This window comes from Heloderma suspectum, chromosome 1 (genome assembly GCF_057233095.1).
Source record: "Heloderma suspectum isolate Gila_16-S chromosome 1, 16-S_ref, whole genome shotgun sequence".
In the NCBI taxonomy this organism is placed as follows: domain Eukaryota; kingdom Metazoa; phylum Chordata; class Lepidosauria; order Squamata; family Helodermatidae; genus Heloderma; species Heloderma suspectum.
In genome coordinates this window covers 239,757,592-239,775,029 of record NC_139458.1, presented here as the reverse complement: position 1 = coordinate 239,775,029, position 17,438 = coordinate 239,757,592, and the positions used below count along the sequence as shown (strand labels likewise).

Here is a 17,438-nt window from a genome sequence, read left to right as displayed (position 1 = left end):
GATAATGTGTGGTTAGAGTGGATAAAGTATACAGCCAAGTCTTTAAATAAGTCTGACTGTTTTGTTTGTGCCACAGGGAGATCTGTAGCAAAGGTGCTGCCCTTTCCACTGGGACGGGACACTCCTTCCCTCCTCACCTGCGTGATCCGTTTGTTCCAACACCCTGATGCATGGGGAGAGGAGGAATGCTAAACCCTCAATAAATTATACCCCCCACTCAAATCAAAGGATCGTGTCAGACCTTCCATAGTCTTCCTGCAAAGAAGAAACCATACCGGATGCATACACCGAAACCTTGCAGACACAGAGGGGCGTATAGGGAACCTGACGAGTAAAGTAAGATGTGTTAATTCCACCCGCTTTAGGAATAATTCCCTTTCAATCCCACGAGCTGATCTCTGGTGGTATTGTGGTGGCCTAGAGTTGTATGAGGTATTGCTCTCCAATTGGTCCGGAGCTTGTGGGTTAGTTCAGTTGGCAGTCCCCTTTTCAATTGCATACCATCCAGCAGAGAAGACTGGCCAACCCCGGCAGAAATGATCAGTAACCCCTTTTGATGATCAAATATATATTGACTCCATAGGAGTACCAAGGGGAGTGCCAGACGAGTTCAAAGGAAGAAATCAAATTTCTGCAGGATTTGAATCTACCCTGTTTTGGTGGGTGACCATTAACAAAAATGTAGATTGGATCAATTACGTTTATTATAATCAACAGAGGTTTATAAACTATACTCGAGATGCTGTAAAAGGATTGGCTGAGCAGCTAGATGCCACCAGCCAAATGGCTTGGGAAAATCGGCGTGTTCTTGATATGATGTTAGCAGAAAAAGGAGGGGTTTGTGTCATGCTAGGTGGACGGTGTCGCACCTTCATCCCTAACAACACTGCCCCAGATGGCACGGTAACAAGGGCTTTGCAGGGCCTCACCGCCTTGTCTGAAGAATTAGCCGAGAATTCAGGGATTAACAACCCCGTGACTGACTGGTTGGAGAGATGGTTTGGAAAATGGAAACACCTAGCAGCCTCAATCCTTATTTCGCTTGTAGTGATGATAGGAGTTTTAGTGTTATTTGGTTGTTGCATTATCCCCTGCGCTAGAGGCTTATCCCAGCGGTTAATTGAAACCGCTCTGTCAAAACAGATGCTCTTGCTTTATTGTGCTGATAAAGAAACTCCGTTTTAAATGCTTTAAGACGTGAATAAAGACTTAAAGGAGGGAATTGTTAGAAAAAAAGGAGACTCCATAACCGTTGGTGTCTCAAGTTATGTAAGAGCCCGAGTGGCAGGAAAATATAGGTGGAGCAAAAAGGGAATCATACTGACGCGCTCATGACTAACGGCTTGGTAAGCTGATAGTGACTGTTTATTGGATATTAACTCAGTGAGCCGATGTACTAACTGTTTCATTGGTTACTGGTAAGAACAATAGAAGCGATATTATATAAAGGGCTTTTGCACACGTGTCTCGGGGTCCAGACTGCTCTGCACCCGTTTTGCAAAACGTTCAATAAAATAGTGTTGGATCCACTGCTGCCTGCCTGGCATTCTTTTCTTCTAAGCCGAAAGCAAGGACTTTTTATCTAACACAGCTGAGAAGCTGCGCAGCACTGCTCTATTCTTATCTGTGGAGGAATCTAGAAGAGGTGTAAGGTTACACCTTCCCCATTTGAACTGATGAAGAGACAGAGAGCTTTTGTTAATTACATCCCTTCTTTATGGCCCAAAGCCTTCTTTGTTTAGATCTATCATTGTTCAGACTTTTGAGAGGCACTCTGCACATGGACTGGAACTTTGGACAGTTAAAGACTTGCCGTAAAAAGTACTGTGAGGCTTGTCATAGCCTTAAACTCCCGTTGTTGTAGATTGTGTGTTTGTTTGTGATCAGCTCAGTGTACAGTTTGATTTGTGATTTCAACACTCAGATAAAAAGCTGCATTTGACTGAAAGAACTGGGCATATTTAGCCTTGAGAAGAGAAGACTGAGGGGAGATCTGATAGCACTCTTCAAGTACTTGAAAGGTTGGCCCAGAGAGGAAGGCCAGGATCTCTTCTCAATCATCCCAGAGTGCAGGACATGGAATAATGGGCTCAAGTGACAGGAAGCTGGATTCCAGCTGAACATCAGGAGAAACGTCCTAACTGTTAGAGCAATATGACAATAGAACCCATTACCTAGGTGGTGGGCTCTCCCACACTGGAGGTATTCAAGACGAGGCTGGACAGCCATCTGTCAGGGATGCTCTGATTTGGATTCCTGCACTGAGCGGGGGGTTGGACTCGATGGCCTTGTAAGCCCCTTCCAACCCTACTTTATTCTACGATTCTATGATTTCCAAGGCTTTGATTTCAGTTACCCTAATGAAGCACACATATGCAGATTGCTAGAGATTCACAGACTACAAAGGAAACAGCCTTCAAAAAGTTCAAAGAGAAACTACGAAAGTTAGTTTCTCTTTAAAAAAGGGGGCAGCAAATTCTCTTAACTTAAGAGGTGAGAGGGAAAGAGTCCCCCACTCTCCCGTGATACTTCTAAGCCCAGCTGTGTTTCTGAAGCCTGAGAAAGTTCCTGCCCCACGTGTTCCAGCTCTTTCTCAAAATCTGAACTGTTCTGACGTTCCATTTGCTCGAAGGCAAACCTGACACTCTGCCAAAACCCATGCAGTGTGGAGTTGCCGATGCAAAAATGGTGGCTTGGAACTCTTTGCATGTATGAGAATGCCCTTCCCTTGATTTTGATGGGCCCTGACCATGCAGTCAGAGGAGCTGTATAATTGTTAGATCTGCTCCACCATGCCCTACGATACAAAACAAATGTTTTCCAGTCATGGTGTTAGATTTTAATGATATGAAAAAAGGTATAAAAGAAGGCAGAAGAAAGTAGCAGACAAAAAGGCTAAAAAAAGAAAGAGAGCTTATCCCAAATGTGTGTCGTTGAGATTAGTAAGAAGATCTAAGCAAGTGAGTCTCTGTCGAAGCAATGGCAAACAGCCTAACTTGCAGAGAAGACAAAGAGTTAAAACTGGTACATGGCACAGAGAATTTGAAACATGATCTGCAGAACAGGCAAGCCAAAAGATAAGTGTGCCTGTTACAAGAGGGAGGCTATAGTAGCCATAAAAAGGGGCAAAGCCCCCATATGAAACTTTAACAAAAATATTACCCACTAGAAGTGGCCAATTAAAATAAAAAAGGCTTTTCTTAAATTGAAGCAAGCCTTAATATCACCGCCTGCTTTAGCCTTATCAGACCCCAGATCATGAAATTTTTAGAGCTATGGTGCACATGAGAGCACATAAAAAGAGTGCCATTCCTGAAAAAAGGAAAAGGCAATGCTGGCAGCCACCATGGGCAGAGATATAAACCGCGGCTTGAGAGCACAGAAGTGACCGGGGGGGGGGGGAAGGAAAGGGCCGACCGGGGCTCGATAAATGTGCGTATTGTCAAGAGAAGAGACACTGGAAGAAAGATTTTCCAAAGTTGAAAGAGAAGAGAAAAGAGACTCACCCTGAAAGCTGCCAAACGTCGGCAGGGTCCTCCGGGGCTGGGGGGGAGTCTAGCTGAAAGGCCACCACCCTATGAATAAACGCTCTGGAGAATCCCAAGGTAAAAGTAAGGGTTGGTGGCAGGGACTGTGAGGCCCTAGTAGATACTGGAGCCACATTTTCTATGATCCCTGTGAAGCCCCCCCCCCCCCGCAAGAGAAAGTGGAAAGCATGTAACTATAAAAGGAATTTAAAAAAACCAAAAACTAAATTGCCCATGTGTAAGCCCCTCCTCACAAAGATTGGAAATAACATACTGGAACATACCTTTGTAGTTTCATCTGCATACCTGGTTGCCCTCTTGGAGCGGGACTTGTTAACAAAACTTGCAAGCTAAAATCTTCTTCCGTGATAATCAGATTGTAGTACAGCTTCCAATAATGCAGGGCTCAAATTATCAAATGGCCCTTCAAGCAATCAAGATTGTGTCAGAGGCCAAAGGGACTGAGATTTTAGAGAATGTTGATCCATGTGTGTGGGCAGACAGAACCCCTGCCCGAGCACATGCATAACACCAGTTAAAATCTTCTTTAAAAAGGGAGAACCCTGTGTGCGTGAGGCAGTATCCTCTGAAGAAAGCCACCTGTGCAGGCTTGAAGCCGCTCATTGAGAAGTTCAAAAATTATGGTTAGCTAATAAAGGGATCATCCCCCTTTAACACCCCGATTTTGGGTGCGCCCGCGGCAGATAGCACCTCCTTCAGGTTAGACCAAGACCTGAGAACAGTAGCTGACTGCCCTTTGTGACTCAAAAACAATTCAAAGATGTTTCAAATGAGAAGTCGCCCATGCGCTTACTGTCCTTTTCAGAGATTTCAAATTGACTTTTCAGAGTTGCCCCAGACTCATGGCTATCGGTACCTGCTAGTAATGATAAAACCAATGGACTGCACCGCACAGACAGTAGCCAAGATCCTGTTAAAAAGTAATCCCTAAGCTCTTGTTACCTAAAGAGAGTGAATCAAATCAGGGGCCCCATTTTGTTGGACAAGTGACGCAAGTAGTGGCCCAGGCATAACAAACTAACTAGAAGCTACACCCCCCCTTGGAAACCTCAATCTACAAGTCAAGTTGAGAAGATGAACCGCACCTTAAAGACAATGCTCACTAGAATTTGTTTAAAGATTAAATTGAAAGGCCACAGGCCTTGCCAATCACCTTGACTCGAGTACGGTGCACCCCCAAGGGAAGTATTAAATTGACACCCTTTAAATGTTCCATAAGTGCCCACCTCGGATATTACCTATGGCTGACAGCTTAAATGTAAATTTAGAAGTAAGAGTTTTAAGATTCAAGATTGTGTTACTGCCTTGCAGTCTGTTTTGTTTTCACAGGTTTGTGACACCTCACCAATCCTGGACTTTAGACGCTCCAGTGCATAATCTCAATCCCAGTGATTGGGTGCTAATCCAGTCCTAGAAAGATGAACCACCTACCGAGAAGCGGAAGGGTCTGTTTCAGATCCTACTTACCACTCCCATTGCTATAAAAGTCGCCAAAGGGAAGAAGTGGATTCATCACACTGAATAAAGGCATCACCTGCACCAGAGGGTCACACCGGAAGCTGACCCACCTGAAGGTCACCGTTGGAATAATGAACCCCTGAAAGGACTCAAGTAGCTCTACAGAAAGAGGGCACTCTCGTTTCAAGGGATCCTGATGAACGGAACAAAACTGAGTTCCAAAAGTTCAAAAAAATTTGTTTTTGTTGTCAACATTCTAGTAGCTAGAACAAAGGCGTCCTAGGCCTCACTTGCTGTTTAGAGAAAACCGTCAATGCCACAGCGATAAGAGTTTGCGCCTTTAAGTGCATAGTCCACCGCTGGACCAAAGAGAGTATAAATTTGAGAAAAGCCTTTTGAGGGGTAAAAATGTAGTAAAAATGTAACCTAAAAGCCATTGTATGTGTCTTAAGCAGCATGTAGTATTGTAAGAGCTGCGCATGCCTGGAATGAGCGGACAGTAACCCTAAGATAAGGTTGCTAGGCAAACCGCTGGCAACCAATCAAAAGTAACACGCTGGCTGAGGAATGCAAGCTAAGTGATAAAACTGTAGCGCGGGGGTTGCCCAGGGTCGACTCTGCTTTTGAGCGTGAGCTCCTTTGTCGAACTGTTTGCAAACAATAAAATCGAGTTGGACCCAGCCTGAAGTTGACTCTCCTCTTTGGGGCAAATTGGACTAGCCTCCAGGGGGCGAAACTAGTATTTTGTGCAACAGGCTCAGCCCAAATAATTGATTTTATATGATTTTTACAGAGCAAATCCCCCAAACCACCATCATATCACAGAGCACATTTGCCTCTGCAAACTGAACCAGAAAAATCACAGATCCAACACTCATGGGTGCAGCCACAGTGCAAAACCTTGGATCTGAGGCAGGGATCCTCCTGCTTTCGTATGATTTTTACAGAACAAATCCCTCAAACCACCATCAAATCACAGAGCACATCTGCCTCCATGGACTGAACCAGAAAAATCATGGATTGGTTACTCATGGGTGCAGCCACGGTGCAATAACATGGATCCGAGGCAGAGATCCTCAGGGATCCTCGTGATTTTTACAAGAAAGATACCCCAAAACACCATCATATCACAAAGCACATTTGCCTCCGTGGATTGAACCAGAAAAAACATGGATCCTCTACTCGTGGGTGCAGCCATGGCGCAAAACATGGATCCGAGGTAGGGATCCTCTTGATTTCATATGATCTTTTACAAAGCAAATCCACCAAACCGCAATCAAAGTACAGAGCACATTTGCCTCCACAAACTGAACCAGAAAAATAATGGATCAGCCACTCATGGGCAAAGCCACGGTGCAAAACAGGGATCCTTGGCAGGGATGCTCTAGATTTCATATGATTTTTACACAGCAAATCCCCAAACCACCATCGTATCACAGAGCACATCTGCCCCCAAGGATGTGGACAAGGTGCTTGTTTAAGTTAGCCCAAGCACCCTTGCCCTTCGTGGCTTATGAAATCCAGAAGGGAGGGGATGACTGGCTCATTTTGAAAGGTTATCAGTTCTTCCCTACTGGTCAGAGTGGTGAGACCACTTCTGAAATAAACATCCTTGGATCTAGCAGATCTGAATAATTATAGGCCAGTAGCTAACATCCCTTTCCTGGTCAAGGTGCTTGAGAGGGTGGTAGCAGATCAAATCCCATCACTCATGGGTGAAACTGATTTTCTACATCCACCTTCAGTCAGGGTTTAGGCCTGGTTTCAGCACAGAAAATGCAGTGGTCACCCTGAGCTTTGGTGAGGGGGTGGGGGGCACAACCCAGTTGATTCTCCTGGATCTCGCAGTGAGTTGCGATACCATCAGCCATGGCATCCTTCAGGACAGGCTGTCTGAGTTGCATGTGGGTGGTACAGCTCTGCAATAGTTCCATTCATATTTGGATGGCCATTTACAGAAGGTGGTGCTAGAGTGTGTGCGCTAACTCCATGGCATGCTTTGGGGCCCAACAAGGTTCCACCTTGTCTCACATGCTACTTAAGATCCACATTGAAACTGCTGAGAGAGGTCATTAGGAGACTTAGGGCACAATCCTATGCACTTTTAGACAGAAAAAAGTCCTACAATTCCCAGCATTCCCCAGGCAGCATGGCTGGCTGGAGAATGCTGGCAGTTGTAGGACTTTTTTTCTGTCTAAAAGTGCATAGGATTGCACCTAGGGATGGTGGAGAATTCCACCACGGACCCCAATGAGGGTGGATTCTAAAGAATCCAGCCCCCCGGAGTCTGTGGCGGAACAGAACACTTACCTCTGCCTCCCTGAGGAATCCTCTTCAGCCAGATCCTCTGGCTCTGGAGCACCAGCAATACGGCCGCCATGACCATATCGCTGGCTGAGGGGGATTGACTGCGGACGCAAATGGCATCCAGAACGCCATTTGCGTCCCTGCTTTTTTTTCTTGCAATAGGCTACACAAATATTTGCGTAGCCTATTACGTGAAAAAACAGGGCCGCAAATGGCGTAGTGGATGCCATTTGCGTCTGCAGTCAATCCCCCTCAGCCAGCGATACGGCCATGGCAGCCGTATCGCTGGCACTCTGCAGCCAGCCGGAGGCTCCGTGGAATCGCCACAAAGCAGAGCTGGCCAAAGAGGATTACAGGGGGAGGAATGGATTGCCTCCCCCCAAGGGCGGATTCCCGGCTGGACCAGCAGGTAGGGAATCCGCCCATCCCTAATTGCGCCCTTAGAGTGCAGTGTCATCGCTATGCTGATGGCACATAGCTCCATTTCTCTTTCTCATCTGATCCCGCTGGGGAAGTGGATGTGCTTAATCAGTGCCTGGCCACAGTAATGGACATAATGAGGGCCAATAAACTGAAGCTCGATCCGGACAAGACAGAGGTACTGCTGGTGGGTGGCGTGACTCTCCAGGTGTGTGGTGTGCTGACTGTCTGGGAAGGATTTGCAGTCCCCAAATACTGGGATCAAGTCCATTGCTTAGGGGTGCTTCTAGACCCAACTTTGTCACTAGAGGTACGAGTGTCTTCTGAGGCTCAAGCTCCTTCTGCCACCTTGGCACAGCAACTACAACTCTGCCTGTATAGAGACATCCTTGCTTCAGTGAGCCATGCCCTGGTAATCCTGTTAGATTACTGCAATGCATTGTATGTAGGGCTGCTCTCAAATACAATCCGGAAACTTCAGTTAGGATGAAATATGGCAGCTAGGGGACTGGCTGGAACTGGGCATTCCACACCCAATTCAAGATTCCCACGTAAAAACCTGGAACATCCATGAGGATCTGGAACTTGGACCCAAGCTTTTCACCATAGTTGCACCATGAAGCTCTGGATCAGTGCTTTCTATGGTACAGTCCCTGGACTCAGACATGATCTGTGATTTGATGATTTCGGAGGCATCCCCATAAAAATCAGGGGGAATCATGAGTATCCATGCCTCAGATCCATGTTTTGCAGCATGACAGCACCACAAATCCATGGATCCATGATTTTCATAATGAAGTCCATGGACATAGAAATTATTTGTGATTTGCTGGTTATTTTGGTGGCACCTTCTGTTAAAAAAAATCCATAGGATCCATGCCCCAAAATTCATGTTTTTATGCCATGGTGGTTCTGTGAAGCACGGGAGTGTGATTATTAAGGATTCATGCTTTTACATCATGCTTGTTCCATGAAGTACAGGATCAATAATTTTAATACTTTGCTCTGTGGCCATGGATGCGATATGTGATGTAATGATACATTTGTGGGGACACTATATAAAAATCCAGAGGACCCACAAGGAACTGCATCTTGAATCCTTTTTCTTTTCTTGCCATCCTAGATCTGAGAAACATAGGATTCATGCCACCGGCGATATCATAGAATCATAGAATAGTAGGGTGGAAGGGGCCTACAAGGCCATCGAGTCCAACCCCCTGCTCAATGCAGGAATCCAAGTCAGAGCATCCCTGACAAATGGCTGTCCAGCCTCGTCTTGAAGGCCTCCAGTGTGGGAGAGCCCACCACTTCCCCAGGTAATTGGTTCCATTGTCGTATTGCTCTTACAGTCAGGAAGTTTTTCCTGATGTTCAGCCGGAATCTGGCGTCCTGTAACTTGAGCCCATTATTCCGTGTCCTGCACTCTGGGATGATCAAGAAGAGATCCTGGCCTTCTTCTCTGTGACAACCTTACAAGTACTTGAAGAGTGCTATCATATCTCCCCTCAGTCTTCTCTTCTCAAGGCTAAACATGCCCAGTTCTTTCAGTCTCTCCTCATAGGGCTTTGTTTCCAGTCCCCTGATCATCTTTGTTGCCCTCCTCTGAAACTTCTCCAGTTTGTCTGCATCCTTCTTAATGTCAAGTGTGGTGCCCAGAACTGGACACAGTACTCCAGATGAGGCCTAACCAGTGCTGAGTAGAGGAGAACTAGTACTTCCCGGGATTTGGAAGCGATGCTTCTATGAATGCAGCCCAAAAGAGCATTGGCCTTTTTTGCAGCCACATCACATTGTTGGCCCATATTCAGCTTGTGATCGACAACAATTCCAAGATCCTTCTCGCTTGTAGTGTGGTTGAGCCACGTATCCCCCATCTTGTAACTGTGCATTTGGTTTCTTTTTCCTAGGTGCAGAACTTGGCATTTATCCCTATTAAATGTCATTCTGTTGTTTTCTGCCCAGCGCTCCAGTCTATCCAGATCACTTTGAATTTTGTTTCTGTCTTCCAAAGTATTAGCTATCCCGCCCAATTTTGTGTCATCTGCAAATTTGATCAGCATTCCCTGCACCTCCTCCTCCAAGTCATTAATAAAAATACGGATTTGCATTGTGATTCAGCTATGATTTTGAATGTACTACACATACAATCCAGATGATCCATCAGGATCCATGCCTCGCATAAACGGTTCACACCATTTGAGGTGAAGCAGCAGATCTGGGATCTGCTGGGAAGCAACAGATCTGGGATTCTTAGTGTGCATACTTGGGCAAAGATGAGTTCTGTGCTTTGATGGGGGGGGTTGGGGAGGACCCAATGTAAGCATTCACAGGATCCATATGGAATTGTGTGTCTTATCCATGGTTTTATAACATAAGAGTGGTATGAAGCCCCAAATCTGTTATTTGTCACTCATTCCCTGGGCATGGATTTGTTCTGCGATATGAAGGTGTTTGGGGGGCCTTTCCCTGTAAAAATGATGAGGATCCCTGACTCGGATCCCTGTTTTTGTGCTGTGGCTGCACCCACGACTGGCAGATCCATGATTTTTCTGGTATAGTCCATGGAGGCATGTGTGCTCTGTGATATGATGGTGGTTTTTGTGGGTCTCCCCTTTAAAAATCATATGAAATAATGAGGACCCCTTTTTGATTTCATGGCTCCTCGTTTTACCCAGTCCCACATCAACGGGCTCAGGCGCCCTCAACTCTGCGTGGGATCAGATTTTAACAGTGCAAAATTCTGTACATGTTTACTCAGAAGTAAGCCCCACTGTGTTGAATGGGGCTTGCTCCTAGGGAGGCGTGCATAGGACTACAGTCTAATGAACCTCACGCTGTTCTCTGCAAGGATACCTGCAACTGCGTCAACTGGCGTTAAGAAAGGCAGGGAAACAGCCCAGTGAGGCAGCCGCCTCACAGACTGAATGCTGGGCGCCCCCGGCGCCCCCCGCCCACGGAGCGTATGGCACCGGCTCCCCAGCTCCACTCACCCGTTTGGGGAGGTCCGGAGGAGACTCTCTAGGCGTAGATGTAAATGGCCCCAGCGGGGCAGTACGCAAGCTGCCCCCCGCGCCCTCCATGCCCACGCCAGCCCCAGGGGCAGATGGCGTCGCCCCGGCGCCCGGCTATTCACTGCTCAAGACACTGGCAGGCGCCACCCACCCCACGGTGTCCCTCCGCCGCCGGGACGGAGGCCACTCGCCCTTTTCTGAAATGTATTACGCAGCTCCGTGATCACCAGAAGTGGCGCGCGAAAACGCTTTTCTAAAAACAGTAATTATTGTAAACCATATTATTAATCCAGGGCGCTTTTGTTACGACGCGTATTCTCTATCAAATCCCTGAATATGCGAAAGGGCGTTGCAAGCCTACTAGTATCCCTCCGCGTTTGGCCGCTGAATTTCTCCCCCCCCCCCGTACCCATGGCAATCCGGCGACACGCCCCTCTACTATGATGGGACGTAAAGAAACACCAATCAGAAAAGGAGCACCGCCCACACAGCCAGTCATTGGTTTCAGGTGGAGGGAGCCCCGCCTTTCATTCATTTAGAGGCGAAGCCTTAACTGTAGGTACGAAAGAGATCTAACCATTGGCTAAAACTGGGATTGCGGCTGATGGCGGCTGATGGCGGCGGAGGGCTGGCTCTCGAGGAAGCTCGCGCCTCATTTTTTGTATGTTCTCTTTGCACCTGTCGATAATGCATGTGAGCATGTGCAGAGTGCACTTCTACCTTCACCCCCCAGGCCCGTGACAGGTGGGAGCGAGAATGAGGCTCTCGATGTGGACGACGGTGGTGGTGGTGGTGGTGAGTTTAACCCGCTCCTCCCACTCTGCGTTCCCGAAGAAACCTCCCGCTCACCCTCAGCTGCTATTAGCTGCAGAAGGGGAGCTTCTAGCGTTGTGCGACGCTAGAGTTTAGAATGTAAGTAGATACGGCCAAAGACCATAAAACTATCCTGAGGGGGCTATCCAAGGGGCGCTCTAATGAACAATACTTTGCGAAATTATTGCTGTCACTTTGAAATATGCTGTCAAATAATATTTACATTCATATTTAAGTAATCACTAACTTTAAAAGTCTGAGGCAAATTCTTGTGGATATCTTAATATGGAGATATACGAAAGTCAAGGTCATGGGTTTTATCAGCCATTCCCTTACATTTGAAAGTCAAACACTAACAATTCAGCTTGGCAGCTAATTTTTGTAGTAGTAGTAATAGTTTTTAGTACACCCAATTTGTGCTAAAAACATTGATTCTAGAAATGTACTCCAAAATGTCCCTAATAGTTACATTTTCTAGAAATGTGTCATAAGGCTACAAATTCTTCCAGATGTGAGTTTTCTTTTGATCATGGATCATAAGCTATTTATTGTTCAGTCGTTAAGTCGTGTCCGACTCTTCGTGACCCCATGGACCATAGCACGCCAGGCCTTCCTGTCCTGCGCTCTCTCCCGGAGCGTGCTCAAGTTCATATTCATTGCATCCGTGATGCTATCTAGCCATCTCATCCTCTGCCGTCCCCTTCTTCTTTTGCCTTCAGTCTTTCCCAGCATCAGGGTCTTTTCCAGGGAGTTTTCTCTTCGCATTAGGTGGCCAAAATATTGGAGCTTCAGCTTCATTATCTGTCCTTCCAAGGAGCACTCAGGGTTGATTTCCTTTAGGATGGACTGATTTGACCTCCTGGCAGTCCAGGGGACTCGTAAGAGTCTTCTCCAGCACCACAGTTCGAAAGCATCAATTCTTCGGCGCTCAGCCTTCCTTATAGTCCAGCTCTCACAGCCATACATTACTACTGGGAAAACCATAGCTTTGATTAGACGGACCTTTGTCGGCAAGGTGATGTCTCTGCTTCTTACTATGCTGTCTAGGTTGGCCATAGCTTTCCTCCCAAGGAGCAAGCATCTTTTAATTTCATGGCTACAGTCACCGTCTGCGGTGATCTTGGAGCCCAAGAAAGTAAAATCTGTCACTGCTTCCATTTCTTCCCCTTCTATATGCCAAGAAGTGATGGGGCCAGATGCCATGATCTTCATTTTTTTAATGTTGAGTTTCAAACCAGCTTTTGCACTCTCCACTTTCACCCTCAACAACAGGCTCTTTAGATCCACTTCGCTTTCAGCCATTAGGGTGGTATCGTCTGCATATCTGAGGTTGTTGATAATTCTCCCGGCAATCTTAATTCCGACCTGTGATTCATCCAACCCGGCATTGGACTTCTGTTTGTCACCTCTGATGCTGAGAAAAGTTACTCTGAAGGATATGCCAATATTCATTTTTTTTTCTGATGCATTCTTTAAAGTTCATGAAAGACCATGAAGAGTTATTGTCCCCTGTTCCAGAAAACTGGATGCGAACACTTAACTACATGACTGCTATTCCACTGTAACAGGTAGGGGAAAGGGTAATGTGAAGGCTCCTGAAAAAAGTTCCTAAGGATTAAATATGTGCACTGCACAAATGATTTCTAAGACATGTGACCAACTGGATAAAAAACCATGGACAAAAAAAGGCCTAATAGTTTTGAGGGATCATGTGAGTCAACTCAAGTTCTCAACTAAACTGGGGATATTATAAAATATTCCTGGTTGTGGAGCCACTCATTTCTTGAAGAATACTTCAACAAACAACTGAAAGATGAAACACTGGAGTATACAATCTATTTTGTTACAAATAAACATGCAGTCTTTAGATAGGACTTGGCAGTAACCAACAATATAAGTGAAAGCTTGACTAAAATGATAAAGGATTAATTAGATTGGAAGGAACTTCCAGTTGATGTCATGGTGCTTGCAATGCATTCTTACTTTCTTCCGGACTTTGGCCATATTGTCACTTGGCAAAATATGAACTGAAAGAGTAATTTTTATTACTTAGAAAATATACATCAGAAGAGCAGTTCCCAGTGTCATCAGCTTGAAAATATAATTGAACACATACAAGATGGCATTCCCACAACAGTAAGAAACAGGAAGAACAAGCCAGAGTACAGAATGAGTCTGAAGTCACTTGTAAAACTTATTATAGATTCCCTTTGTGTCCAGTCCTCAGTTTTCACAATGTGAGATGCTCATGGTCCAAAGTGATAAGCAGTTAAACTTGTTCCTAAGCTTGTCTGTTCCTGCATTAGTGTAGGACTTTGATATATGATAGCTGCCCAAATGGCAGTTGGATACACTGAGATGGTTGATAAACAATCCTACTCATTATCTTTGCTACTAAAAAGAAAACATGGAAGATCACAGAAATCTGGAAGAAAGAAACCAAGGCTTGGGGATTTTTACTACACCATGCATCCAGCTCCAGGTTCCATCTTCCATACATCCAGACATGATTGTTTTTTTCATCTATCCCAGTGAATCATAGAATCATAGAATCCATTATTGGAGCCCTTGGAGGCTCACTGTGACAAGTTTCTGAAGCACTTTGAGTACAAAATAATTCACCTTCATGCTGACTTGAATGCCAGTATTGATACAATTACTGTTGAGGTGTCTGGGGTATTGTCTTGTTTTGTGGGATCAGTTTCAGCTTTTGAAGCCTAAGGATGTGGACAAGACAGCTGTGTAGTCCACATCATGCTCTCTCAACCCTTGGCCATCATGGCTTCTTCAAGCTAGCTGTGGGAGGTTGACTGGATTGATCAGGAGAGTGGCAAACACATCGTTGCATGATGGAGTGATCCCTGCAGCTTTGAAGATGGTGGTAGAACAGCCACCCTCCCTGGATCCAGAGATTTATACTTGCTATTGCCAGGTCACAAATACCCTGTTTTGGGGCAAGGTGGTTGAGAGAGTGGTGGCAATTCAGCTGCAGGTACTCTTGGCTGAAGCTGATTATCTTGACCCATTTCAGTCTGGGTTGCTGTCAGGATTCAGGATAGAATTGGCCTTGGATAACCTCTTTCAGGAAAGGGATGGAGAAATACAGCCCTGTTACTTCTTCATCTCAGTGTCTTTTGATACTGTTGGTATCAAAATGATATCCTCCTAGAACAACTCCATGAGCTGGGAATTGGGGTGATCATTTTATGGTGGTGGTTTAGTTCTTACTTATTGAGTCAGTTCCAGATAATAATTTTGAGTGACTGTGGCTCATCCCCCTGGCAGTTAAACTTCAGGGTACCACAGGGAACTATTTTGTCCCCAATGTTCTTTAGCATCTATATGAAGCCATGGGAGTGGTGTCACATTTCCTGAATCTGAGCCTAGCAGTTGCAGGTTCAATGGTTCAAGACTTCCAAGGTGGTCAGCACAAACAGGGATCAGGCAAAATGCAAGGTCTCAACAGTCCAGGGCACAGGCAAATAGTTTCCAAGGGTACACAGCAGACAAAGAATAGGGAGGAGGATAGTCAGAGTTCAGTCCAGAAGTACTCATGGCAGGAATCGGTCAAGGCAGCCGTCCGTAGTCAAGTCAAGGGAAACTGGATTCAAGAAGGTCTGGTCAACATTGTTTCCAGCAACTCTCTCAGCCTTATGCTGGCTTCTTTGTGCAAAAGTGCACACATTGGACAAAGGTGGGGGAGGAATAACAGTTTGCTGGAATGAGGCGAAATTGTGGGGGGGGGGTAGGCTCTCATAGATGCTGCACTGGATAATCAGGGATTTTGGCTTCTTCATTGAAAAGTGTACACGTTGGGGGAAGGGGGAGCAATAACTATGTCAGTTTGCTGGAATGGGATGAAATTGGGGTGGTGGGCTGCTCTCATAGGGAGCCTTCAGATGCTGTATTGGATAATTAGATTGTTTCTAGCTATCATAATTGTGAATTAGTTACTCTCCATTCTTAATAATGTAGTATTAGGGGGGAGCCTGAGCATGGGCCAGGAAACAAACCCCTCTCATTGGTTGAGCAGCCCCTGCCCAGTTGATGACATTCAGTTCTACCCAACCAGGAAATATGGCCTTTTCAAGTGCTGTGCGACCCATGAAAACCAGATTTTAAAGGTGCGGTACGCTCAACTTTTCTTGCTTCATGTGTCATGTGATGGACCAAAGGCGATTCCATGAAAATCTGGGTAATACTCCAATGCACTTCTCATTCCATTGTCGTGAAGATTCCCCGCCCCTCCCCCCCCCCCCCCCGGCCAGGTGTATCAATATATCATGAGGAGGTTGTAGAGAGTCCTCTGGGGACACATACATATTAATACAAAATAAAGAGATGCCATTATTAAGCTTTACCTGCAGTGTTAGAATGCCATTGTGGGGCTGACAACCCATAACTCGGCAGTCCCCCTCCACTTCCATAGAAATGAAAACTGCTAAGCCACCACTGCAGGGACCCATCTTATGATGTCTTACTGCGGCAGCATCAGAAACCCCGAAAAGACAAACTAGAAACATCTTCCACCCACGTCCCTTGAAGGAAGATTATAAATTCAGATTTCAGCTTGCCCATTTTGGAAGGGATTCTCTTTATCATCATCATCAGTTCCTCTCTTTGTTTTTCAAAACTCCTCTGGGAGATGTTGGTTGCAATTCTAAACCCACTTACAGGGGAGGAAGCCCCATTGAACCCAATGGGGCTTACTTCTGAGTGGAGATGCATAGGATTGCAGTGTTCCCCAGTTCTATCTCCCCACCCCAATTTCACCGCATCCCAGCAATCTGCTGCGGAGTCACTGCTCCCCACCCCATTTTCCCCATTTGTGCACTTTTACCTACTGCTTCCACCCCCCTTTGTCCTCCCCCCCGCTTGCATGCACAGAAGGGTGGGGACGATGTTAAAGATTGAAACCAGGCTAACGAACATGATTGAGTGTCCCCACTACTGCAGTAATATGAAGGGTTCTTTGATGTTCTGTAGTTTCTCAGCTATTGTGTAAAATCCCATCTTTGCTTTATTGCAGTAGCATTCGTAGAATCATAGAATAGTAGGGTTGGAAGAGACCTACAAGACCATGCTCAGTGCAGGAATCCAAGTCAGAGCATCCCCGACAGATGGCTGTCCAGCCTCGTCTTGAATGCCTCCAGTGTGGGAGAGCCCACCACCTCCCTAGCTAATTGGTTCCATTGTTGTATTGCTCTAACAGTCAGGATGTTTTTCCTGATATTCAGTCGGAATGTTCTTTCCAGTTTACGGGAGCATTCATAATGCAGTAGCAGCTGGGAGACTGGACAGGGGCAGGCAACAAGCCTCACTCATTGGTCTCCCCACCTTTTTTTACTCTATGTCCACCCACCCCATTCCCCACTTGTAAAGAACTCCCCGCCCCCCAGCAGCTGTGGCTGGTAAAACTGGAGCGCTTACTTCGGGTTCATGATGGTGTGGCAATGCGCTATTTCAACGTTGCACTTTTAAGGGGATTTTTTTGTACGGTAGAAGCTGATGAGCAGAGCACACCTATACTTCCGAGGGGTGGCTGCCAGAGGTTAGTGGTAGGCAAGGCAAATTCAATACCATAAGGTAGCTCAGAACTCCTGAACGGCCAGCCGCAAAATGGCAGAAACATCGGGAAACACAGGAAAGGGAAACACTGGGGGAACACCCCTTGACTGAGGTCAGAGAGGCCATGGTCAAGTGAAAGGCACACCCCTGGGCAGGGCTATCATGCTGAAGTAAATGCGGAGGGGTGGTACACACTGCAACAGAAGTGCAGACAAGCCAAATTAAGGAAAACAATCAGACTAAAAGTCTCAGAAAAACCGTTTCTTCTGCGAAAATCTCTGGGATGGCTGCCAGATGGCCACAATGTCATGTG

General features: G+C 46.1%; 1 protein-coding gene across 2 annotated transcripts in view; it reads right to left on the bottom strand.

Annotated features, from left to right (window-relative positions):
• LOC146358845 (protein FAM228B-like) overlaps window positions 1–10,867 on the bottom strand; it is a 78,785-nt gene extending 67,918 nt beyond the window's left edge. For both annotated transcript variants that reach the window (XR_014786021.1, XM_084821980.1), the window contains exon 1: window positions 10,724–10,867. Coding sequence is in view for 1 of the 2 variants with exons in the window: in XM_084821980.1 (XP_084678106.1) it covers window positions 10,724–10,813 (90 nt within the window). In the remaining variant the exon portion in view is untranslated. The remainder of the gene's footprint in view (window positions 1–10,723) is intronic.
• Between the last annotated feature and the right edge of the window lie 6,571 nt (window positions 10,868–17,438).